Source organism: Petromyzon marinus, chromosome 11, assembly GCF_048934315.1.
Source record: "Petromyzon marinus isolate PM22_M1 ecotype Great Lakes invasive population chromosome 11, UKy_Petmar_22M1.pri1.0, whole genome shotgun sequence".
Classification (NCBI taxonomy): domain Eukaryota; kingdom Metazoa; phylum Chordata; class Hyperoartia; order Petromyzontiformes; family Petromyzontidae; genus Petromyzon; species Petromyzon marinus.
In genome coordinates, this window is record NC_133677.1 from 9,373,247 (window position 1) to 9,398,911 (window position 25,665).

The window sequence follows — 25,665 nt, forward strand, 5'->3', positions numbered from 1 at the left end:
CAGGCGAATATCCTCTGAAGATGAACTTGGTGATCAATTGGTTTCTTTAATGGCATCACACTCGGAGAAAGACGAAAAAATAGACTGCGGTTCCCAAACTCTGACAGATTGTGTACCACTAATTTGAAACGACACTTCGAGTACCACCAGCAAATGTATCCACATAGGAAACAGACTATGTATTAAAAGATTAAAACTATTAGTATTCGTAACACATATCATTTATCAATAATGGTAGCCATATAAAACCGTTGTAAATTGCAAAAAGACATTACAAACATACTCCTCCAGAGATCCATTTGGCGTTTTAGGGATGTCCTTCATGGGATGGGTGATATTTCTTGACAGAGCAGTTGTCAGATGTCTGGTGAAATCTTGGTTGATTTCAGCCAAAGGTCCGATTCTGCATTGAGCTTCCCGCATTTGTTTTTAATCGCAATCGTGTGGCGAGATGTTAAACTAACAATTCTGAAACTCATCTCAAACTTACTTTTCAGTTAAGAGTGGTACAATATCACATCAAAAGTACTTTCCTTGGTGTGTGTTTAAAATCACAGGACAGTGAATGGTTGCATTTTACAAAGTAATGAACATGTTGCTCGAAACCTCAATTTATTATATTTTAACAAAGGTTTACAACGTGCAAAAAAATTATACGGCCATGAATAATATATTGTCAGTTAGCATTGTCAAAGCAAAATTCAGCAGTATGAAGCATAATTATAAATTCATAACAATTAGGACATCTCAATGCTGCATTGTCAAATGTCACATCATTTGAGAGGAATTTCTCTTCACGGTTTCACCAAAGCTGTCTTACCCTTAGCATCAGCCGAGTAGACCTGCTAGGCAGAAGCAATACATTTTCCAAATTCACACACATTAAAAAATATTTATCTAAGTGCCATTTGATGTTGCTCACACTTGAAATAGAATCTGTGATTTAGTACATAAAAGTCTGTAAGCTACCAGACCCATGGTCAGAAAAAAAAGGCTGATAAATTGTATAACCAGGTAAATGAATGCAGTCATAAACACATGCAAATTTTACATTTGTTACTGTTACAGTATTAGTTGCATGAATCACCATTACATGTTTGTTTTGTGAATACATTATTATTTGATTACATTTAACAGTCATATGTTGCGTAAGAAAGAGTGCTGTCAACAGACGTGTAAATTGTTCCAGAAGTCACGCTGTACATGTCGCGAGTGCATCATTTTCCTAAATAAGTTGAATTTAAACGTGATGTGTGCGTGTGTGAATTCCACGCCGGGCGTAAGAGACGTGTCGTATAATTCAGCATGGCAAACATTGCATATTATCACTTGCGGTAAAGCTGTGTACCTGTCGTGTTGGCGAGACACCACCACATGCTTATTAAGAAACATCGTTGGCGAATCATACGTATTGCATATTAGTACATTGTGCGTAGAAACACAGTATAGCATTTGGGGGGATTTATTTCTGTTCATAGCAGTCCAGGGGGAATTCGATGTATATATAAGACCTGAGACAATGTGGCCCTGCGCCACTCAGTAAGTGATGGCCCACTGCCTGACGGTGGCATCATGGGAGGTGGTGACCAGGGTGTGGGTGTCTAGCCACGCTATTCCGCTCACGTGATGCATTCGGTGTGAATCTGCAGGGAACATAGGAAAATACATCGGCATTCGATTATGGTAAAATTGTGCAGCCCTGCAATCGCTTGTCCTGCTAGAGGGCGCTCTCGAGAGCTTTTACAGAGGGTATTTTCACCCGACTCTTCCATGCTGGATAGACGTGGGAGTACTCACACTTTACCCATCTGCACGCAAACCTGCTTATCGACTGGTGAACCCGACCATTCCACTATGGCAGCATCCATAATAACATTCAATGAGAACAGGATTACAGTATTCACATCCAGGCTGTTGTAGTTTCAAATTCTAGTCACGAGTCAACCCTCCCTATTATTCTTGCAGAGCTGAGTACCAGCTTTTTGGGAAGGCAACATTGGTCATTATAAAGAAAAGTGTCTCTGCCATAGGAACGTGTAATTTCTACCACTGGCTTATGCCCATGAATTGAGATAATCGCCTATACACAATGGAGACAAATCTCCAGGACAATGTATCAGTATTCTGCAGATACGAATCTTGCCCATTGAATTATGTCACGTGTAAACGTATCATCTAATCTGTATCAAAAAGTACAGTGAGGGAAAAAAAGTATTTGATCCCCTGCTGAATTTGTACGTTTTCCCACTGGCAAAGAAATGATCAGTCTATAATTTGAATAGTAGGTTTATTTGAACAGCGAGAGACAGAATAACAACAAGAAAATCCAGAAACACGCATGTCAAAAATGTTATAAAATGATTTGTATTTTAATGAGGGAAATAAGTATTTGACCCCCTCTCAATCAGAAAGATATCTGGCTCCCAGGTGTCTTTTATACAGATAACGAGCTGAGATTAGGAGCACACTCTTAAAGGGAGTTCTCCTAATCTCAGCTTGTTACCTGCATGAAAGACACCTGTCCACAGAATCAATCAATCAATCAGATTCCAAACTCTCCACCATGGCCAAGACCAAAGAGCTCTCCAAGGATGTCAGGGACAAGATTGTAAACCTACACAAGGCTGGAATGGGCTACAAGACCATTGCCAAGCAGCTTGGTGAGAAGGTGACAACAGTTGGTGCGATTATTCGCAAATGGAAGAAACACAAAAGAACTGTCAATCTCCCTCGGCCTGGGGCTCCATGCAAGATCTCACCTCGTGGAGTTGCAATGATCATGAGAACGGTGAGGAATCAGCCCAGAACTACACGGGAGGATCTTGTCAATTATCTCAAGGCAGCTGGGACCATAGTCACCAAGAAAACAATTGGTAACACACTACGCCGTGAAGGACTGAAATCCTGCAGCGCCCGCAAGGTCCCCCTGCTCAAGAAAGCACATATACATGCCCGTCTGAAGTTTGCCAATGAACATCTGAATGATTCAGAGAACAACTGGGTGAAAGTGTTGTGGTCAGATGAGACCAAAATGGAGCTCTTTGGCATCAACTCAACTCGCCGTGTTTGGAGGGGGAGGAATGCTGCCTATGACCCCAAGAACATCATCCCCACGGTCAAACATGGAGGTGGAAACATGCTTTGGGGGTGTTTTTCTGCGAAGGGGACAGGACAACTTCACCGCATCAAAGGGACGATGGACGGGGCCATGTACCATCAAATCTTGGGTGAGAACCTCCTTCCCTCAGCCAGGGCATTGAAAATGGGTCGTGGATGAGTATTCCAGCATGACAATGACCAACAAAACACACGGCAAAGGCAACAAAGGAGTGGCTGAAGAAGAAGCACATTAAGGTCCTGGAGTGGCCTTGCCAGTCTCCAGACCTTAATCCCATAGAAAATTTGTGGAGGGAGCTGAAGCTTCGAGTTGCCAAACGTCAGCCTCGAAACCTTAATGACTTGGAGAAGATCTGCAAAGAGGAGTGGGACAAAATCCTTCCTGAGATGTGTGCAAACCTGGTGGCCAACTACAAGAAACGTCTGACCTCTGTGATTGCCAACAAGGGTTTTGTCAAAAAGTACTAAATCATGTTTTGCAGAGGGGTCAAATACTTATTTCCCTCATTAAAATTCAAATCAATTCATAACATTTTTGACATGCGTTTTTCTGGATTTTGTTGTTGTTATTCTGTCTCTCACTGTTCAAATAAACCTACCATTAAAATTATAGACTGATCATTTCTTTGTCAGTTGGCAAATGTACAAAATCAGCAGGGGATCAAATACTTTTTTCCCTCACTGTACAATGAAATTGATAACCTAGTACTCTTTGGTTCTTTCGGCAAAGTCACGTAGGTATAAAATAAAATAAATTATATCACGACGTTTCGGGCGCAACACAAGCGTCCGTCATCAGGTGGGACAACCACAGCAAGAAACAATTGCTGAAGTGGGCAAAAGGGCTGCTGTATTTGATACCTACGTGACTTTGCCGAAAGAACCAAAGAGTATGGATCCCTGCAGTCACGAAAACTTCAAATCAAGATGGATAACCTAGTGTATTTTTAAGTTATTTTCTGGTCCTGGAAAAATGTGAATTTCAATGTGAGTGCGATAACTCAGGGAAATGCTTTATTTGAGTCTTGGAGAAATGTGTAAAACTTGAGAGCTCTGGGATCTGTGGGAGTGTGTGCATGCAGCAGGATGAAGAGGCCCACCTGGAATCCTGATGCGATTGTTTGGGTCTTCCACTGTCCACACGTAGACCATCATATCCATGCCCCCCGTGGCAAAGTGCTGGCAGTCAGGAGACCAGGCCAAACAGGTCACCTTGGCGTGGTGCCCGTAAAATGTGCCGTGCTCCTTAAAGGTAGACAGCAGGAGGGCAAGGGCAGAAGGACGCAGAAATGATTCACGCCATGGCACAATATTATGTGCAGTTATGGATGTTTCCACCACCATCTACATGACTACATGCACCAGCAACAGTGCCACTTAGAATAGTCCCGTTGATTGATGATCCAGAACTCGCTATTTCACTCCAATGACTCGCTCACCGGCGTCCAGTCGCCTCTTTATCACTCTGCTTTTGCTACTACTCTGTTCCCGTAAACTTCACTCACTGATTTATTCAACTATGTTGACTCGTTCTACCAGACTAGTTTTGTTTCTATCCATACTGTGTTTAGCCAACATACTGCGGTCATATGGGTGGAGTGGTGGCATTGGTTCATGCACTGCACTCTGAACCCAGCCACCTGAGTTCGATTCCTAGCCAAGGTAAGTGGCTAGTGATATCTGATGTGGATTAGTCCTGGCTCCACACCAAACCCCTTCACCAACCCACACTGAGCATCGTGGTGAAGTATGTTCAAACAACCACAATGACGATATGTCATGGGGAGCCCTTCATTTAAGAGATGAGGTTCCTTGAACGTCTTTCGCACCATACGTAGCCAACTGTGCCCAACGTAAATGCGATTAGCACGGTGATAAATAAGATGTGCAGATGATAAATAAGATGCACTGTAGCACATAGGAATGAACGGTCAGTCACGCACCTAAACTGGTGGAGTGCCAATGGCTTTGTTTGTTTTTTGTCCCATTGTAGAGCCTCTCACCTTGTAGTCATCAACGGTGTTGAAGACACTGACTACTTTGTTACTGTCACACACAGCCAGGAACGCGCCGTTGGGAGAGAAAGCCACGTCAGTGACGGGGCCGTGTGCCTGCAGCGCCGATATGGTTGCATGCTTCTTCAAGGTGTTTCCATCGATATCGTACATGTGCACCTTTCCATCCTTCAGTGAGTGGCACACAGCAGAAACGATCGGAATGTAAACATTACGGTTGAACTGCGATGTGTTTGCAGAGTGTAACTGATTGGAACCAGGTTTCTCATTTGCAAGTGAGTTCATGGTTTCAGCCTGGTCACCCATGACTGCACACAAAATACATCAATCGTGTGATTTCACTTCGCTGTGGCAATAAAATAATATATAATTCATTACGCCTATGCACAGGTCTCTGGTCAGCATTACAGCTAAATTTAATAACATGCTGCATAAAGCCATGACATACATGTAAAATGTTGTGGCATTATGCACATATAAAGTCATGGCATTCCACATGCGTATTTCATACTGTATTTAGTGATATAATAATAGGTTTTTCCCCTTTTTTCTGGCAACAAAACAGGTGTTAAGATTTTAAAACACCAAACTGAAAACTTTTACAAGGAATCATGTTTGCATTAACCACAATGCTTGTGGTCAGAATGCAAACAAAAAACATACTCTGATAATCTATGCATTGTCCTCAAAACTGATTGGTCCACACCAGAGACAGCTTTTTTTTAGCCTCGTCTCAAACGGTGTTAGACAAGAGAACGCCAAATAACGTACGCCTCTCAAACAGTGTTAGACCAGAGGGCGCCAAAGACGTAGGCTTTTTGGCGTCCTCTGGTCTAACACCGTTTTGAGACTAGGCTCAAAAGAAAGCTGTCTCTTGTGTGGACCAATCAGTTTCAAAGACAATGCATATATTATCAGAGAATGTTTTTTGTTTGCATTCTGACCACAAGCATTGTGGTTAATGCAGACATGATTCCTTGTAAAAGGTTTCAGTTTGGTGTTTTAACATCTTAACACTTGTTTTGTTGCCAGAAAAAAGGGGAAAAACCTGTTATTAGATTTTGGTAGTGGCAAAGGAGGTCCCATGATGCATTTAGTGATGGTCACAATTGTTATTCCTAGAATATATTCACGTTATCAAGAACTGGCTAGGCAACTGTAAGGCATGCTCAATCAAAATAACACGAATGGCACTTTGTTCCTATCGGAATACCATTGCACACACGGCTTCGAGCAGAGTTTAAATGTACTTACTACACCCCCGACTGCAACAATGCCATTGCTTGGGTGGATGGACACAGCTTCAGGGCCGAATCCAGGAGCCTCTATCACAAATGCTTTCTTGCGATCCTTCAGCAGCAAGATCTGGCGGAGATTAGGTAGCAGTGTTAATTGGAGTCACGATTTTTTTTATTAATCTGCTTTTGTAGATTTTCCCAAGGATATTGTCAGCACACCCGGTGGTATACCTGCCTGTCTGAACAGCTGTATTGTATTTAGAAAATACACCTGTCTGGGATCTGGAGAAGCACACGTGGCTTGTTTGACGCACTTGTATACACTGCCTTGTGTACATGTACAAGCAAAGTAGTTATTCCTGCTGTTTAAGCACTTGCGGTTTGAATGAAAACCCAGAACGTGTGTTTGTGTGTGCACATGGCCTGGTATGAACCCAGCCTGCAATTACACCAGCTGAACTGCACTTAGGTTGATGGACACTTCAGCAACAACGTGACAGAACAGTATTGCAAATTTATAGTGGCATGCCGTTTCCAATATTGCCTTTGAGATTAAGCACACATTAGCCACAGCTTGAGTGTTTTGTACTTTTATCAATGCCTTATTACCAAAGTACACATTCATATGGATTGCAATTCAAGTTATTCCAGCATAATGATTTACAATTGTTATCTCACGTCTGATGGAACTGTTTTTCGATAACTAAGAGATACACATGTAGCCATTGCACACACACTAATGTCTTAAATCGATCTCAAAGCATTTTCAGCTCTCTGACCCTGCTGAGCACACATACAGAATTGTTTATTAGAAAATGGAGGGAATGGTTTTCTTGAAGCCCACATTAAAAATCCTTTACCTTAAAACCTCTTAAGCTTGAAGAGTGGTAATGAACATTTGACAATGATGAAATTCAAGCTCAGTGAAGCAGTGAAGGACATAGGGCATTGCTCCACATTGTGATTCAACAAGACTGAACACACATTAAGCTCCTTTGTTTCATACTGAAGCACACTGAACCAAAACTACACGTGTGATGTGTGCATGCATAGTTGTGGAGCTTATGAACATTTCCAAGGTGTGTTTATAAATGCAATCATGTGTAAATCTAAGTGTCTGCACATTAAATGATTTTTCAACATTTCTGCCACGTGGTTCTATAGACGAGTGTGTGGATACATCGTGTTATATTTAACAATGGCAGTGGAAAAGTTTACAAACCTGTCCAATGCAGATAACCACAGTGCAGCCACCAGGACCCACTGCAACTGACTTTGGCTGCTCATTCAGCTTCAGTGTATCTTGTGCACTGTTGGAGGAATAACGTAACATATAGAAACACGGAAGCATTTTTCTCAAAAAATGTTTTCTTCGGGTTTCGTAGCATGTTGTTTGGAAAGGTGCCTGAAGTTTCAGTCAACGTAATGCTGGGAGCTTCAGGTCAGTTTCTGATGTTCAATTCCTGAAGAAGCTCTCAGCTAGTGGAGCGAAATATGAGACATTGTGCCGAATTACACGGCATACAACCATAAATCACATTCGAGAAATATAGAGCGTGACGAAAAAAAATATCTATGCAGCGGAATTAAATAGTAAGTGTTTGGGTTTGGCCAGGAAAGCCTGAGTCTCAGAAGGGTGCTGTTTTGAGATATTTCACCAATTATTTTTCTGAGTAATTTTCTGAGGGGAAAGAAACTTACGTAACCATAGAAATGTCACAGCTAAGAGAAAGACATTCATTTTCAACCTCAATGTTGATCCAAAAAATGTATAGGCAAGCAGTGGCAGCATTAATGTTGGGCCTTATTTAAAAAGCTTACTATTTCAGGAATGCATTCTGCCTTTGGGAAGCTTCTAGATAAGCCTCTGACCATAGTTCACCTTACATTGTATACCACGTAATAGTTATATTTTCTGTATTTATCCTACGTAATAACAGCGATTTTTGTTTCATATCAAAGGCAAAAAACCCTGATATACACTTTTACAACATTTGCATGCACATATATACTTTGTTGTCACAAAATTATATACACGTCCACATATATTATATACCCTCGTAGCTAATTTTGAAATGTATATTGGCAATAAACATTGAAATTGACACATTAACCAAATCTTTTAAATCACACATTGCAGGGTTTTAATATGAACTTCCACTTTACAACATGGAATTTTAATGCCTTGTAAATGCCAAGCTAGCTTCAAGAAATGTGTATCGTAGAATACTATCATTTAGTACCATTGTCATGTCAAGCCATTGTTTTAGCACAAGACTTTCACGAAAGCACCAAGTTTCACACGCTTAGCAGAAGTTTGCTAGGAGCATGCGATGTTGAGTATTTTTTTGCAATTTGGACCTCGACACCGGCAAGCAGTACTTTTTTCAAACAAAATGTCATGGGGATCATTAGTGTCAACTATGAAGCTGATGGCTCATATTTACAGTTAATTCACTCGCAGTATTAACCAGGGCGGCCGTGGAGTTTGAATTGAAAACTACGGCAAAAAGCGACAAACCCTGCAATGGCTTGGCAATGTCACTGCCCAAAGTGTATACAATTAATGAACGGAGGCAGGTAATGAAGCGGCTGACTGTTTTCAAACTGGCCTATTTGTGACGATGCTGATGGGCTATCCGACCGTATTGACTCACCTGTATTCCTTCGAGTCGAGGCTTGTGAATCGCAGCGTGTCATCCATGGAGCAGCTGACGAGCGAGTTTGATTCATCCACGGCCATGTGGGACACCTGGTTGGTGTGGCCTTTTCCCGCAAAGCCGTCATTAATTCCACTCTTCGCATCCCAGTGATGTGAACCCACGCCAATGCACGGTTAAAGGAACAGATCTCTGCAGGTATACATCTCTTGCACGAGTTAGAGATCGATTACAACAAGACTAAAATGAAGCTGAAGTGTCTTTGAGATCAAATAAGCATTGAGTGAAACTAAGTGGTCCTGAAACAGTGGTGAAAATGGCACATTCTCATGATGGGAGCCAGTCTTTCCTCCACGGGTATAGATAAAATTGCAAGTGTAAAAAGGTACTATTAAACTATTTTTCATTTTACCAGTTAAGGCCCACTGAGATATATAGCTCTGTTTCCAAAGTAACCTGGCCACAACTGATAGCCCAATGAAGTGTCTTATCATGTGGAAATATATAGGATCAAAATACTCCAAACGCACGTTTTTTTAAACATGGAGAGAAAAAGCGGAAGAGCCGGGGAAAAATCCACGCGACCACGGGGAGAACACGCAAACTGCAAGTATACAGGAGTCAGGGTCGGGATCAAACCCACAACCTACTGTATACCAGGCAAAGTAGTTAACATCTTGCCACCGCAACACCCAGGTGCAACTCTGCTATTGCTTGCTCACGCCACCACTGGCGATAGGGGCTTCCACTAGAGGGTGTTCTAGAGAGCCCCTCTAGAGGGTGTTTGGCCTCATCTTCCACACTGGACAGACATCTTGGAAGATGCGACAGTACTCACACTTTACTCCAATAAATATAACACAGTCAAAAAGTTACTGTCTCCATGCTGTAATGAGCATTGCGCTGTACTCATCTTTGTTGGCCACCTTGAGTCAGTGGCGAAGAGTTCACATTGCTGCAGCATTGATCTCTTCAGAGGGCAATGATGGTTGACTGATTACCAGCGAGGTGCTCAATGTATTGACCAGAGATGATAATGGGTTGAGCTCAGTAAGGTTTTATTTTTATTTTCTGTAAATACTTGTTATATTGTATTAGTAAAGATATATTAATGCTGTGCTTCCACAACCACTGATGATGAGTGCTAAGCAGCCCAGGAATAGCCCAGGGCTGCTCCAGCACAACGCGGTTCTTAAACTCCAACAACCAAAGCATCGTTCTGTAGCCTCATCACCTCTTGGAGACGTCTGGCCAGCTCTCTAGTGGGGGCCCTTCTGCCACCAGTGATGCGAGCAAGCAAATGCAGGGCCGCACCTTTACCCTTACCTTATCTTACTTTAAAAAGGTTGTTCTTACTGGTTCTCTTATTTTGTATTCGAAAAGCAAGGAGTGTTTTTTTTCCATAGACCAACGCCCATACGTGTCAACCCCAAAGGGTTCAATGTCAGTGAGATCCCTGCCCAAAACGTTGGGAAAACCCCAGGAAACTGAGGCCAAAAAACAAATAAACTTAAGAGAAAACCTAAACCTGTGGTTCTTAACCTGAGGTGCACGCACCACCTGGGGGTGTGAGATGCCCTCTCTGAGGGTGTGAGGCACGGCCAGATTCTTGTTAGAAGGTAAATGATCGAAACACAAATTAAGCACGGGCACGTAGGTACAACTACTTTGTTTCATCAAACCTATGTATTTATTAACATTATACATGTTTTAACGGCTGAGAACCGAAGGGGTGAAAGGCTGCATTAAGGTTAAGAACCACTGACCTAAACTGATATGGAAACCCAAGAAACCTAAGGGACAGACCCATTTAACTGTCATGCAGACAGGGACGAGGCCACTTTGGAGAAAGGGTTGGAGGGGGGGGTACAAAATCTGTTTGCGTAGCAGCAATAGGCTAATGTACACCCCACTTAATGAACACCCCTCCAACCCCCATAGCAAATGATATCATCAAACTAACAATGGACAGTTGTTATTAGATTCCGGCTGTTTTCTCACAGAAAGGGTGTGTGTAAAGACAACACTTTTGGAGCCGACTGCTTACATAAGGACCTGAAGCATCAGCCGCTGTCAGTTCACTGCAATAAATAGGACCGAGTGAGTTATTTTAAGGTAAATAGCAAAAAACCCCATGAGAATCCATTGCACGACCATGAGACACTCAACATTCCAAAAAAAGTGAGTCTCACGGCTGACACTTGAGATTTCACGCATGTGAACGGTGATAGAAAATACTGTGATGCTGACACAGGTTCAGAGGAGGATATTGATGTGGCCGTCGATGCTGCCAGTGTAGATGGTGGCTTGGCCGTCTTTGTCTTTTGGAATGTTCAGTGCGAGGGCCTGCACTGGTTTGCTGTGGCCCTGCAGATGGGTTTTCAGATAGCATGTGAAGTACAATGCACAGTCCAACATCAATCCAACAACACCGATTTATCCAGTTATGCTTTTTCACGTTATTACTTTAGTCATAAGTACAAATAATTTGCAACAATTGCATTTGTTATCCTCAATGTCATATCCAAAATTATCTTATAACTTACTGCACCTTTTGAAAAAGAGTAGGCCATGTAAGCTGGCGTCATGGGCCAATTTTGTGATATGTAATGCATTTCTCGCAAATTCACTTAATTGGGAAAAACCAAATAGTAGCATCGCACCCCTACTGGCAGACCAATGCTCGTATGCATGCCGGTGCTGCATTCACCTTGTGCTGCACAGGGACAGCTGCCACTGGGGTCACCTTGGCTAGATTTCAGCAGGTATATTGGAACGGTTGAGATGAGACGTGATGGAAGGTGCTTCGATTTGCTGAGGCATTTAAGCCAGTACCCTATAAATGCAAATGGTACCCATATGCCTCGATTGAATACATTGAATTATCATGCTATATTACTGATAGGATGGTACTGTATACATTCTAATCAGTTATGTTATAATTAACAGAATAACTGACGATTTGGACAGTATTACAAATGCAGTGTATTACAAATCATCACAACACGTTGGGTGGGCAACATTTCTGGCAAGAATTAAACTCTATTTCACACACTGAGATGTGTAGATAGAGTATTACGCTTGCCCCTTCCTTTTTATGTGCAAACCACTAGAAGCCTTAGAATTAAGCATGGTATTCAGGGGACACAATACATGAGAAAATCCTTTAGACTGTTAAATGTCTCCGTCCATAACTATGAATCCTGGTTGCTTGATTTCACAGCATTGCCTCATTAGCAGTTTAAGTCTTTATTATATAGGATTACTTCATCGCACTATGACAAGAGAAAATACCTTTAACTCTAAATAAAAATGTCCCAAAGGAAAACCGCAGGGGAATAAGCGTCACCTTAATTCGGAAAATGTGCCCCATAGGATAATTATCGTCAGAAATTGATGTGGGAAAAAAAAGCCTCTAAGCCACGCTAAATTGGTTCGGGATTAAAATTTGCATGTGCAAAGCTGCAGATGTAATTGGGGAAATTGTACTTTAACTTATAGCTTATCAACATTGATATGTATATATTTTATAATATAAGCAAGATAACAAACACATGCACAGTTGATGCAGCGTACGATTGATTAACTTTATCAAATAAATATTGAGGAAATTACTTAATTACTATTGAATACCCCTTGTTTTAAGCTGTGTATTAGTCTAGTGGGGAATTGTGGACATAAAAAGCAAATGTATCCGAATCAACAGTTTCCTGCTGCAAATTGGTTGTATTATATAAGAAGCATATGTGTGCATCTACACTAATGATTTAAATTGAAGCTAAATATTCTTATAGGTGTAACTGCTGCAATTTTTAACGAATGCATACATTTTGTTTTAATATTTGTACCATGTGAAGTTTCAGTGTAGCTTTAAATAAGAATTCATCTTTTTTGGTAGCCCTAGGATAGTGGTGGAAATTCCACATATCTGTGGTGGGAGCCACTCTGTCACAGACTTTCGATTGCTGACATCCCACAAAATTAAACTGATTGGATCAACAATTACAGGGATGGTAAGCTCAGTCGACCTTTAACTGGAATTTAAACTCACGACCTTTAGGTTGTCTTTCGAGTGATCTAACATTAGTGCCATCCAATGGAATACACCAATACTTTACCGCACCACAAGCGATCCACCAAGAGGCTTATTTCAAAGTCAAAGTTTGAACAGAAACAGCAGAATTCACCTTGATGACTCGGATGGGCTTGCTGGGATTGTTGGCGTCCAGGTAATTGATGTGCCCAGACAGTGAGATGCTGAGCATGTGGGAGCCCTGCCAGAGGCAACCCAGCTGCTGGTCGGACACATCGGGGCCCATGCTGAACGTGGTAGTTGCCGTACTGGTGGCCACATCCCAGAGTCGCACGGTGCGGTCGCCCGATGCCGAGATAAGCTGAGAGCTGTCAGCGCTCCAGCTGATCTGAAAGGCGGTCATATTTTTTGCTCTGTTTTAGAGGTGTATGTTTTTCATCAGGTGTAAAGCTAAATGCAAAAGCTTAAATCCATCATTGGCAACATCTCACCTTAAGCAGACCTCTGTTCTGTCTCCGCAGACAAAGAAAATATTGTTTATTTATCTTGACTTAAAGCTTTCGTGACTGCAGGAATTCATATTCTTTGGGTCTTTTAGTAAAGCCACGTAGATAGACATAAATTTGTATTTATTCTTTTTTTGACTATTTTTATATCTAAGTGGCTTCACCGAAAGAACCAAAGAATATTGTTTATTCATTGACCTATTAGCTTTCCAGACCAATATTATCCAGGAGCATTTGTTTAGGCAAGCAAAATCTGGACCAGTTTCGACCAACCCAGAAGGCTGCAAACAGTCCAGACTTTCCTTGCCTATAAAAATGTTGGAAAATATTGGTCTGAAAAGCCAAAAGGTCGATGGCTAAAAATATGTTATTTGGAAGGAGAGACAGAATGAATGTATATTTATCTGTTACCAATAATGCTGTACAATAATACACACTTGTTGAGGACATGCAATATTGACTGCAAAGGCCAAGCAGGTATTTGTTTGAAATGCCAGTGGAACTCATTTTGTTGACAAAACAGGGACGATGGGTTGAATCGATCTCTGACTAGGAATTGAACTTGCAAACTGTCTACTCGTGCTACGAAGCCAGATTTTTTTAAATTTTAATTATCCCTAAGTAGAATTCAGCTACTTTCATGCAACCTCATAGAATACATTTCAAGATGACTATCCAAATAGTCTGTCCTGACCACGCATAGGAGATATCTTTTCCTATATTTTGATTACGTTTTATTTACACGAGTAGAGTCAATGATCTATTAATAAAGTATGGATACCATTTTTTTGTTGTTTGAGATTTGGTTCAATCTTTGGAGAATGGGGTAAGCCAATAACAATGTTCAAAATAACTATTTTATCCAAGAAGATGTCAATTGATTTAGCCTCAGAATATAATTGCAACTATTAATGTGGCTCACAAGCTTTTTGTTGACATTATTGTTTAAGTTGAGCTTACAATGTTTAAGGGATCAGGGCTTATGTGGGAAAAATAATGGTTAAGGCTCTCGGTGACAACCTGCCAATATTTCAGAATGAGTTAGATTGACGCTGCTGTAAATTTGCTTGCAGACACGTAAAATACTGGCATGCGCTTTCTGCGTGGCAGCAAAGGGCATTGCTGATGCTTGAACACACAAAGCTTGTTGCCCAAATATAATCATGCAGTCGCACGGGCCAAAAAAGCACATCTGCAGGGGTTGCACTAACCTAGGTGGAAGGGAGATGGACTGGGTAATTGCAATGCAATATATGCCTGCAGGGTATGTCAATGCAGAGAAAATTGCTTTAAACATTAAAAAAATTGCGTCAATCCATCTGCCGATGTTAATTGTCCAGGGCTCTATGGAGTTTTTGTTTTAATTTTTAGCTGACCGACGTCTTCGTAGTCTATCTGCCTGTGTCGCTTACAGCATAAATTCCTCCATCGTGCGCCTTGTCTCCTCCCAGGGCACAGATCTTCTGTCCGCTCGTCCCATCGTACACAAAGATCTGAATGTCAACAGCCCAGGCATTGGTTAGAATATTACGTCGAGGGTTAAGATATCTTAACGTCTCTATTCTAATTTTGCATGAAGATATACAGTACACCTTCCATGAAATAAACTCAAGGTTAATTGAACCTTATAGTATAAAGGTGTAGTCCTGCAGTTGCTTCCTCGTGCCACTGCTGATATAAAGGCCTCCACTAAAGTGAGGTTTAGAGGGCACTTCGAGAGCGTATTGTGGTCTACTCTTCCACTGTGTTTCGACATCTTGGAAGAGGTGGGAATACCCACATTTTACTCCGCCACAGTCGACCTGCTGATCGACTGTGGTGCACCCATTTATCGCGCTGGGTGGACAGAGGCGGGCAGTTTCATGAAACTGGCCACAATGTTTTTATTGCCATGGTAGGATGTTGAACCGGTGAATTCTGGGTTGCAAGTCCATTACACCATGGCAGCACTTATAGTATAGTATTCTTCAATCAAAATACTCCATTTTCTTGCAACTAATTGAATGTTTTTACAATTAAACCCCAAGCTGAAAATCTGAATCGAAATATGGCAATGAAGGTTGTAAATCATGTGTTTGGAATGTGATGCAAGAGTGTAGGCTCAAAAATAGGTTGAAACTGGCAAATACCTGACCATCGGCTCCAGCTGTCGCAAACCTTGCACCATCAGGAGAAAATCGTATGCAGTTCACAAAGCGGGTATGGTCCTGCATACATATGGGCACCACACAATAAAATACAATGCTCTTTAGACATGCATGGACCACTGACCACTTGCAAAATGGCTTATCGGTAGTGCATTTTCCACTTGTTGCAGAAGTTCATGTGATTAATACTGCAAGCGCAATGCCATAATAATACACATCGTCTGCTTCGCAGTGGAAGTTAAAGATTTCCTGCCGTCATTTGTAAAAGTAGGCTATTGTTTGCCGGCATCAGGGTGCAAATTTTCCAAAATTGAAAATGATTTCTCAATATGAATTAGATGTGTCAATCATCGCCCCCTCCTACTGAGAGATTAATGCCCATTTTCAGGCCAGGTGTTGAGTCGCCTTGTGCCCAAATGGTCAGCTGCAACTGGGGGTTCCCCTTCAAATGTTTGAGATGAGATGTAATGCACTTTGAGAGACTACAGTGTATAAAGCAACATATCAAAAACAAATTGTTTTATTACTGTCCATGTTCTTCTGAATTTGTTGTGACATATTTGAGCAATAGGAAAATCATTGTATTCATAGGATCACCACTGTTATGTTGTCACAAAGTGGTATGCATTTTCTCCACCACGTTGGTCTGACCGCCAACCAGGTTTTGAAAGTACAACCATCTTTAAATTTGGAGGCCTTAACCACAGCATCACCTGCCGGATAGCAAAAAATAGTTTAACATGTAGGCTTTCGCGACCAGTATTATTCATAATAAAGGTTTTTTGGGTTAGAGCGCGTTATTTATAAATGTGTCGCAACCCTCCACCACCCGACACTGCCAATCAGTAAAAAATGTGTCATATTGACAAAAGACAAATAGTTCACTACTTTAGCCCACTGGTGTCTTGAAGAGTGGATGCACAACATTTACAATTTGAGTCCGACGTTTCGCTGGAAATTACATCCAGCATCTTCGGGCGATTTGCCAGAATAGTGACGCCATCCACCTGCATCCGGTCTTAAATAGTGCAGGATGACGTCATCATTGCTGTACCCCAACAAATTTCGAGGTTAGAGGTGGGGGTGTATGCAATTATGTAATAGATCAGTAATCAGCCACTTAGCATGTGACTCACCTGTAAGGAATTGCAATATGTGCATTACTTAATAATACGCTTCCAGGCTGCGCTGAGTCTGTAGCTATCACAGCGGTTGAAATTACAAGTATTCCTCTACTTATGATGGAGGTGCGTTACGACGACCCCATCGTAAGTCAAAAAGATCGTAAGTCGAAGATGGCCTAGCCTACCCAGGAGTCTTAAAGAATGGTGATAATTTAGCAAAACAGAGCAATTTACAGTACCGTACTGTATAAACTATATACTGTATGTATTTATTAATTACAATACTGTATTGCACAGTAAAATGGAAAGTAAAAAAAAACAAGGTAAATTCTTAGCCTACCTATATGAACTGCAATTTCATAGAAAGTTTTTTCATTAAACAATCCTATCTGCTATAAAAACTTTTAACATGCATTGAACGTATGTATCGTATCGTGGTAACCCTAAAATGAAGTCGCCAAAGCTACGTATCATACATGCATTGAACGTATCGTAACGTATCATATTCTACTGTACTCACCAAGATCGTACCTTGTACGCTGCTGCGTTTGCCTGCCGCGCGAAATTAAAAATATTTTACAATTTTGTCGTATCGCTATCGCCATCGTAAGATCGGAATATCGTAAGTCGGACCATCGTAACTCGGGGGACTATCTGTATTTTAATTCTTCTCAATTTCTATTGATGCTCTAATTCGTCTTGGCCAGTAATAATTAGTTCTGCATAACACTTCAACGTTATCAAAATCAATTGAATGTTGTTGTTTGCAAGCATGCTCTGCCACTGCTGACAGCTGTGCTTGGGATAATTTAATGTTCCTTTGGTGTTCTTTTAGTCTTACGCTAATTTACATCCCGTCTGTCCAAAATAACACTTACCGCATAAGCAATTGATCTGATATACACCTTCTGTTGATAACTTCGGTAATTCATCTTGAGTACAAGACACATGGTTTTGGAATTTTGTGTACCGTACCAAATCTCACTTTAATGTTTTGCTTTTGCAAAACACGGGCTAATTTGTCAGTAACTCCAGAGATATATGGTATTTTAATTGTTTTGATAATCTGATCACTTTCAGCAGTATTGTTGTTCGGTCTTGGTTTGGCATTCAATGCTCTGTTAATTTGAGCATTATTGTAGCCATTTAGTCTTAGTGCTTCTTTAACGTGTTTAATCTCTTTCCTTAGACTTTCACCATTTGACACTGTCTTTGCCTGATGTATGAGCGTCTTGATGAGAGAGGATTTCTGTGCTGGGTGATGATGAGAATCTGCATTCAGATAGGTACCCGTATGCGTTCCCTTGCGGTAGATGCTGTGTGGTGTTATTTTGCCATTTTGACCGCGTCCAAGCAAAATATCCAGGAAGGGGAATGTGTCGTTCACCTACATTTCCATGGTGAACTGAATGGCTGGGTTTTGTGCAATGAGATGATTAAAACAATAATTAAGTGTATCTTTACCATGTGGCCAGACAACCAAAGTGTCATCGACATATCTAAACTCAAAAGATGGTTTAAAGTACTTGAGGCAAGTGCTCTTGTTTCAAAGTGTTCCATGTACAGATTTGCTATAGCAGGAGACAAAGGAGAGCCCATTGCTTCTCCTTAATTTTGCTTAAAGAATTCATCTCTAATTGAGCATACTACTGCATATATTTTCGCGACCTTAGCCGCAGAGCTCTACGATGTGTTTCCCGTTGTCTTGCACATTGTTTAATATAGTTCCAAAGGAAGCTCCCAGCATGTTAATTACCTTGCCTGGTACACAGGTCGTGGGTTCGATCCCGACTCTGACGCCTATATATATCATGGGTTCGATCCCGACTCTGACGCCTATATAAATGGAGTTTGCACGTTCTCCCCGTGGTTGGTTTACCCTTCGCATGTTGAAACATGCGTTGAGAGCATTTGGCTGCTATGAATTTCCACGTGATAAGCCAGTTTGTTATCATTTGTGGCCTAGTCGATTCTGAAAAAGAGTTATATAGCTCAGTGGGCCGTAACTGGTCAAATATTATTTTTAAAAGTTACATGGAGGCAAATGTCAGAAATCATGCCGGACAATACATGGTGCTGCAACCAATTTAACGGACTGCTTCACCATGAGCGTGAATTGGAACTTGAAGGGTGGGCCATGGTAGAAGGCGCCGCAGTTGTCATCGCTGGCCGTCACGAGGCGGTAAGGGCGGCTTGGACGGATGTCCACGCTGTTGATGGTCTTGGTATGGCCTGCGATTTCTCCCACGGATGAACCTGAGTCCCACAGGATCACCGCGCCATACCTGCCACCAGCCACACATGATTAGCACCTTGGGCGCTGGTGTTATGTCAATTGTTAAGTATAAAGTGATAGATTTCTTCGAAGGAACTCAGAAAAATTCATGTCACATGCAGCAACGTATGCCAAACAAATTTTGGGCAGTGCACACCTTTGTTGGCAGTCCTTTATAGGATGAGCAGAATACACTTCCCACAGAGGCACTCATTTTATTGAACTCCAAATGATAAAGAGCTAAGTTGAACCCTAAATGGATTTTAAACCTGGATCGTTCTGATTGTGAGTCAGGAGCTTTACCAGAGTCCCACCGATGTGAACTAATAACGAGTAATTATAATTATACAGCACAGACGAGATCACTGCCTAGATGGACACCATCAGTGATAATGCGATGGACAGTTCTTCACTCCTATGGCCAAGGTGCCTTTGGCCACCAGAGCGAATTTAATACAGCTGCATTTCGACACATCTTGGGCAACTCTTTGATCAATTTCTGCCGAACTATTTCTATTTCTTATCATTTATAATCACATTTTGTTCACATTTACAAGGGTTATCGTATTCCCACATTGTAAGGTGGACAGAGCTGAGGCTTTAACCTTGGTTGGAAAGCGTTAACAAGTGCGTCATAAAAGTGAGTGGAAATTACAACTCACTTCTCCCGCCCCTCCCCAACGATGGCAATCCTTTTGCTGTCCTCGCTCCACGAGATGTCTTTGATCTTCCCGCCAAAGGGCTGGTACTCATACTTAAGGATGTGCTCCTTCTGTGTGCTGTCCCAAATGCGCAGCTTCCCTGACACGTCTGCACATCAGTGGAGGGGTGGAGGAGGTCATGCGCTGTTAGAGCCGAACCGGCTTCAGAATGGACAACAATCAGAGATGTGGCCGATCGCTGTTAGCCATGTGACTGCTACATCACATTTAATTTTCTCAACATTTTACCCAATGGCTTTCTTAAAATTGTGCGTTTACAGCCCTTTTGTCGACTCACTCATGGATGAGGACCTCCCCACACCGTGCAGGTCATTGGGGTTGTCTGACGATACTTCCAACACACTGGTTAGCAAGGGTTGTGAATGCGAGCATCATAGAAGTGACAGCAAAGACGAAGTATGTTGCGGCACAGCTCTATTCGGCCCTCAACAGCCTATTACACTTGTCACGCAGGGTATTCACCTATTCAAACGCTATGTAGGCTCAAGAACGTTTTACTTCTTAGATCGAGACATAGTTGAGGTGAATGATTACCACAGCGGGATATTTTGGAGGACAACTTGGAGGTCATGTTTGTGCGTGTGTCGGTCATAGGCTTCTTTCAATTAAGCAATATTAAGTGCATAATAGCCACTAAGGTCCTTCTCCAACAAAGTCCAAATGGGTAACAGAGGAGCTGTCGCTGAGCTTTTTCTAGCAGTCGTGGTGGTTGCTTTGTGAACATGTCTGACCTCCAGATGCGATGTAGAATCCGCTGGGTGCATACTTGGCCACCAAGACCTGATGAGAATGTTCTGTGTAGACATCACTTATTGCAGGATTCTGCAATAGAAACGAAATCACATTATTCCAATAAAAGCTGGATATTTAAAAGTCAAAGTGTCTCAACAACTGAAAAGAACATTGGCCAGTGTTCATCTCTGTTGGTGATTGTGATCCAATAAGGGAAAATCCACGTTACTATATGACATTGCTCTTCAAAAATGTCAATTACTTTTGACGTACTACTAGAGCTGGGAAATCGTTTGGTACAAATCCACCGCGAATTATTCCTACAGGAATCGCAATGCTGTTAATGGGTAATTCCCATATAAAAATTTGCACGTACTATAAATGAGTGAGCATCTGAGTGTGTACATCTATGAAAGTGAGTCACCATTCCATCATTTGGTAATCACTTTGGTCTGTGTGGAGTGATAGTCATGGTAGTTCCAGTTTGAGTGGTAGTCTGGATGGTCCTATTGGTAGTCCTGCTGGTTCAGGTGGTCACTCTGGGAGTTCTCGTGGTCCCAGTGGTTGACGAATGTCAGTTGACCAATATTGACCAGAATCGTCCTTGAAATGGATTACATAGACGATGGTCATATGTATCAATGGCACATCGACTATGGTCATATGTATCAATTGCGATTTTGATCAATAGGTTGGTCAGGTTTTGTAGGCCCTCTATATTTTTACAATGCCAAGCTCATCATCCTCCCACGATTCAACGGTTCTGCTGAGCAAAGATTCTTGCTCAAAATCATATTGGATACCAAGGGTGAACTCACTATTCCAGGCTTGGAATTGTGATAATTTTGCAGTTCTATTTCCTCGCAAGAGTTGAATCCTAGTGGTGTTTAGTTCACTGATAACAGAGGTATGAGAGGCTAAGTCAGGCTCATAAGTGGAAGCCTGTTACTTTACCTGTTGAAAAATCGCAAAGCCAGTTGGACCACTGCTGTCAATGTAATATGAAGTTGCTGATGTGCATTTTATACATTATTTAGGTAGGTACATATATGTAATTGCTGATGTCACTATACGAGCACCTATAGATTAATGCCGTAGAGCACTTTTCATCCATGACCCCATTATCCAAGATTAATATTCTGTCATTATCCACAAGATAGATGTTTTCTATTATCCACTGGATATATTTATTCCATAATCTATAATCATACCAAGTATAAGTGGAGTCAGCTGAAAGTGATAGTAAATTATTCTGAATATCCTTATCAGCCGCTCCCGCTATGGATTGATGATAATTTTTCCAAGTTTGGAGCGATGGATCCAAGTACCTTGTGGCTTTCTCTTGGTTATGATAATGATGATGCTTGGAACACCACACTAGTCACAAATTCCTTTGCATTTACTCAGAGCTAAGTGGCACTCAGGGGTGGTAATGGAAGAGGCAATAACACAATGATTCCTGTAATTCCAGGCTATTAATTGGATAAGAGAACAGAGTAGTGAAAATTGCTATTATCTGCACTTATCCTCAGCCTTCTGTGTGGATAAAAGTAGTTTTTTTTCATGGATAAAAGCAGATTAAAACAATGAACAGCGCATTCCATATCTCAACAGATGAGGCATGTCACTGTTCGTCCATGTTATATGTATAGGGCACATGTGAACACCAATTTGACAGCGTACCTCGATGTTGCGGATGATAACACTCTTGCCGTTGGTGTAGAGGAAGTTGTTCCCTTTCGGGTCTCCTCCGATAACCTTTGCAACACCTCTCTCCACCTGTGGAAGGCTGGCATACAAGCTTTCTAATGGCACACAAAGACACACACGTATCTTTAAGTTAAATTTTCCATATTTGGCCACAATTGAATGACAATTATGAATAAACTCTCATGCAACCATATCAATGTAAAACATATAATAGGGCGATGAAGTCAAGTGCTCCAAATTATATTTTAAGTTGCATTTGAGGGCCAGATAAGTGGGTAGTGCAACAACTCGATATGCAAGTGGTCAAAATGAACCTATTGCATTTGGACCAATCACGAAAAAAAGTCTGTTGTAATAAAACTACATCTGACACACCAACCAGACTCTACTGTTTTAGAGTTGCTTTACCAACATTACTTGCAATACACAGTATTAATCAGGGTAATTTATTAACCACGGGTTTTGGCTTTCAATGTCACGGTTTCTAAACAATGTTGGAATTAATAATGATACAGATGTCTTTTATATAGCGCTTTCTGAAACATTCACACCTCCGATTAGCACGGTTGGCTACGTATGGTGCGAAAGAAGTTCATACATTTGAAAGGGCACCCCCTGTGGCAGCTGTCCCCGTGGGCACAAGGTGACTCCGCAACTGGCCTGTAAAATGCGCATTAGTCTGCCACTAGGGGGTGATGATTGCTATGTAATGTAATAACCCCAACCATGCTATGGATATCAGGACTAGGTTTACTGGCCGGATTCATGCAGGCAGCGTGAGTGTGGTGACGTCACCGCGTACATTTGCGTGATGACGTCACCCGCATACCACAGCGTTGAGCCGGGTTCGTGCGTGCTAACGTCACCCCCCCCAACGCAAATGCGTGAAAATGTTATCTTATTCTTAGTTTTTTCGGTAAAGTCACGTTGAAGAGAAACAACAAAATATATATAAAACAATAAAAAATTCTCACGACGTTTCGACCATAACTCAAACGGTCATCATCAGGTGTGTCGGTTTGCATTATGCAAACCGACACACCTGATGATGCATTATGCAAACCGACACACCTGATGATGACCGTTTGAGTTATGGTCGAAACGTCGTGAGAATTTTTTATTGTTTTATATATATTTTGTTGTTTCTCTTCAACGTGACTTTACCGAAAAAACTAAGAATATGAATTACTGCAGTCACGAAAGCTTTAAATCAAAATTTAATGTTATCTTACTTTTCGATTTAAAGCTTTCGTGACTGCAGGGATTCATCTTCTTGGTTCTTTCGGTAAAGTCACCACGTAGAATGGAAATAAAGTAATAAAAATAAAACATAATAAAATAAGAAATATTATGTATTATTTTTATTATTTTATTTCCATTCTACGTGACTTTACCGAAAGAACCAAGAAGATGTTATCATACTTCAACACCACAGTATCAATCTGTTTTTTTCGGTAAAGTCACGTAGAAATAAGAAAATAAAAAATAAAATTACATAATATACGTATATTATATAAAAATAAAATTACATAATATACGTATATTATGTAATTTTTTTGTTATTTCTACGTGACTTTACCGAAAAAAAACCAAAGATTAATTCCTGCAGTCACGAAAGCATCAAATCTAGTTTGCACCACAGTATCGTTTATTAAAACAAAGTTTTGCTGGCTGGTTGGCCGGATGGCCACGTATATGTATGTTAGTGATTTACTTACCTTTCCTGCACTTTGCACTCCTATCGTGGGTTTTCCCCTATTGTTTATTGTTGTAACGTTCTGATCCGCCCCTCCTGGACATCTATGAAACATATTTTTTTTGCTCATCGGATTCCTTCGCTATAAATATTTTGATTCTGAAGTAAAAAAATTCTTGACTACAATAGAGGCAATAAATAAATACAAAGTATTCATGTGAATGGCTCAGTCATACCTGAAGTTATGATGTGTTTTGTCTATTCTATACAGAGTACACACAGTATTACTGTCGATTACACGAATACGTCTCCTTTACCATACGTTCGGGGTTAATGGCCACACAACTAGCAGCCCCGAGTCAGTGGTGGAAATTCTACATTTCTATGACAGGGACCAGCATATCCATATGACAACCGCGGGCAAATTACTGTAAACTCGTTAAAGTACTTCGCAACAGATTATACTGCGTGGATTACGCTTGAGCGAATGACCTTTTTGTAAGCTTTCATACCGCCTATAATGCTCTCAGCGCAAAGTCCATGAGCTAAGACCACATTTCACTTGCGGTTGCCACCTGCGATGACAACTTAGGTGGTTCCAATTCCATCACGCGGCCAGCAACAGTAAAATTACAAAACGACCATTTAAAAAAAAGTGGGTTACCAGATAGTTAACTCTAATTTGTCATATAAACAAACCCGTTACGACTAAAGTGCTGCTACTTTAGGTGGTACAGTACTGTGCCATTATCTGATTTGGCCCATGGACTAATAATAAGGAAGCTACGTGTAAATCTAACACTAAAGCTTTCACGATCAATATTACGATTCATAATTGATATTCGGGTCAGATCGCGTTCGTTCAAATGTGTGTCGGGTGGAGGAGGGTTTCCGACCCAGTGCAACATCTTATTAGGAAGCAGGAGTTCATTGTCGCCCGTGTGCGCGACCCGGTCCGGTCAGCCTTTGGGTGTGGCAGGCCCGCCCGCCCTCGGGAGGGCTTACGGTGAAGGTGGCACGAATACATTGTCACACTAACAGTGACAGATTCCTCCACTCGTGGGAGCGCAACAAATCCATTACCTCCACGTAGTATGACTCATAATGACGCAGTGACGAATACACAAGTACCCACAAACTCCGGACCAAAATCCTACGCTTGTAAGCGAAAGCCAGCAACACTTAATGGATAACAGTGTTCTGCCGATGCAACTAATTAAACCATTAAAATCACATATGGCCACTCGTGTGAAACTGGCCATTTGTATTAATGGGGTTACATAAACCAAGGTAATCTAACAACATTCTTAATTAATATGCCATGCATTTACATTAACGTTAATAGCCTACTAACTTCCTGTAAGCTGGGCCACTGAGTAGCGCAATACAGTTTACGCACATGCCTTGAATGGGTCCCGTTATAGTAAAGGCTCGAGAGACACGGTTACTTAACACAGGAATGTGACAGCAAGCGAGCGTAGCTACAACGAAACTGTGCGTGAGTATTACGTGCGATGTCACTTACTGAGCTGGTAGGGCATTGTTGACGGACCCGTATGTCCACACCGGTATAACAGGAATTGTTTAGCCTGGTGATAATGCTGAGCTGTTCCGTAATACAAGACGAGAGAGAGAGACGTTAGGGCCGAAGTGGGGAGGGTGAACGCCTCTTGATTTTACCTTATATGGC

The 25,665-nt window shown here is 41.4% G+C and overlaps 1 protein-coding gene across 2 annotated transcripts; it reads right to left on the reverse strand.

Annotated features, from left to right (window-relative positions):
- Positions 1–1,002: 1,002 nt before the first annotated feature.
- Positions 1,003–25,665, reverse strand: LOC116941238 (WD repeat-containing protein 1-like). Of its 2 annotated transcripts, none has more exons than XM_076066364.1 (15): positions 25,501–25,665; positions 22,253–22,374; positions 20,569–20,659; positions 19,778–19,925; positions 18,945–19,125; positions 15,699–15,776; positions 14,982–15,062; positions 13,218–13,451; positions 11,299–11,397; positions 9,028–9,182; positions 7,593–7,680; positions 6,387–6,497; positions 5,121–5,300; positions 4,218–4,362; positions 1,003–1,643 (listed from the first exon to the last, which is right to left on the reverse strand). In XM_076066364.1, the coding sequence occupies exons 1-15, from the start codon at positions 25,514–25,516 to the stop codon at positions 1,537–1,539; spliced, it is 1,836 nt and encodes a 611-aa protein (XP_075922479.1). In that variant the 5' UTR covers positions 25,517–25,665; the 3' UTR covers positions 1,003–1,536. The 2 variants fall into 2 exon arrangements, with proteins under 2 accessions (XP_075922479.1, XP_075922480.1); XM_076066365.1 differs by having other exon boundaries at positions 9,028–9,179; positions 11,296–11,397.

Excerpts from the sequence above, each read along its gene's own strand:
- LOC116941238 (XM_076066364.1), bottom strand. Across the intron at positions 20,660-22,252 it reads TTATCATCCGCAACATCGAG|AATCCTGCAATAAGTGATGT; the intron begins GTACGCTGTCAA and ends TTTCTATTGCAG. Across the intron at positions 19,126-19,777 it reads GTTGGGGAGGGGCGGGAGAA|GTATGGCGCGGTGATCCTGT; the intron begins GTGAGTTGTAAT and ends GGCTGGTGGCAG.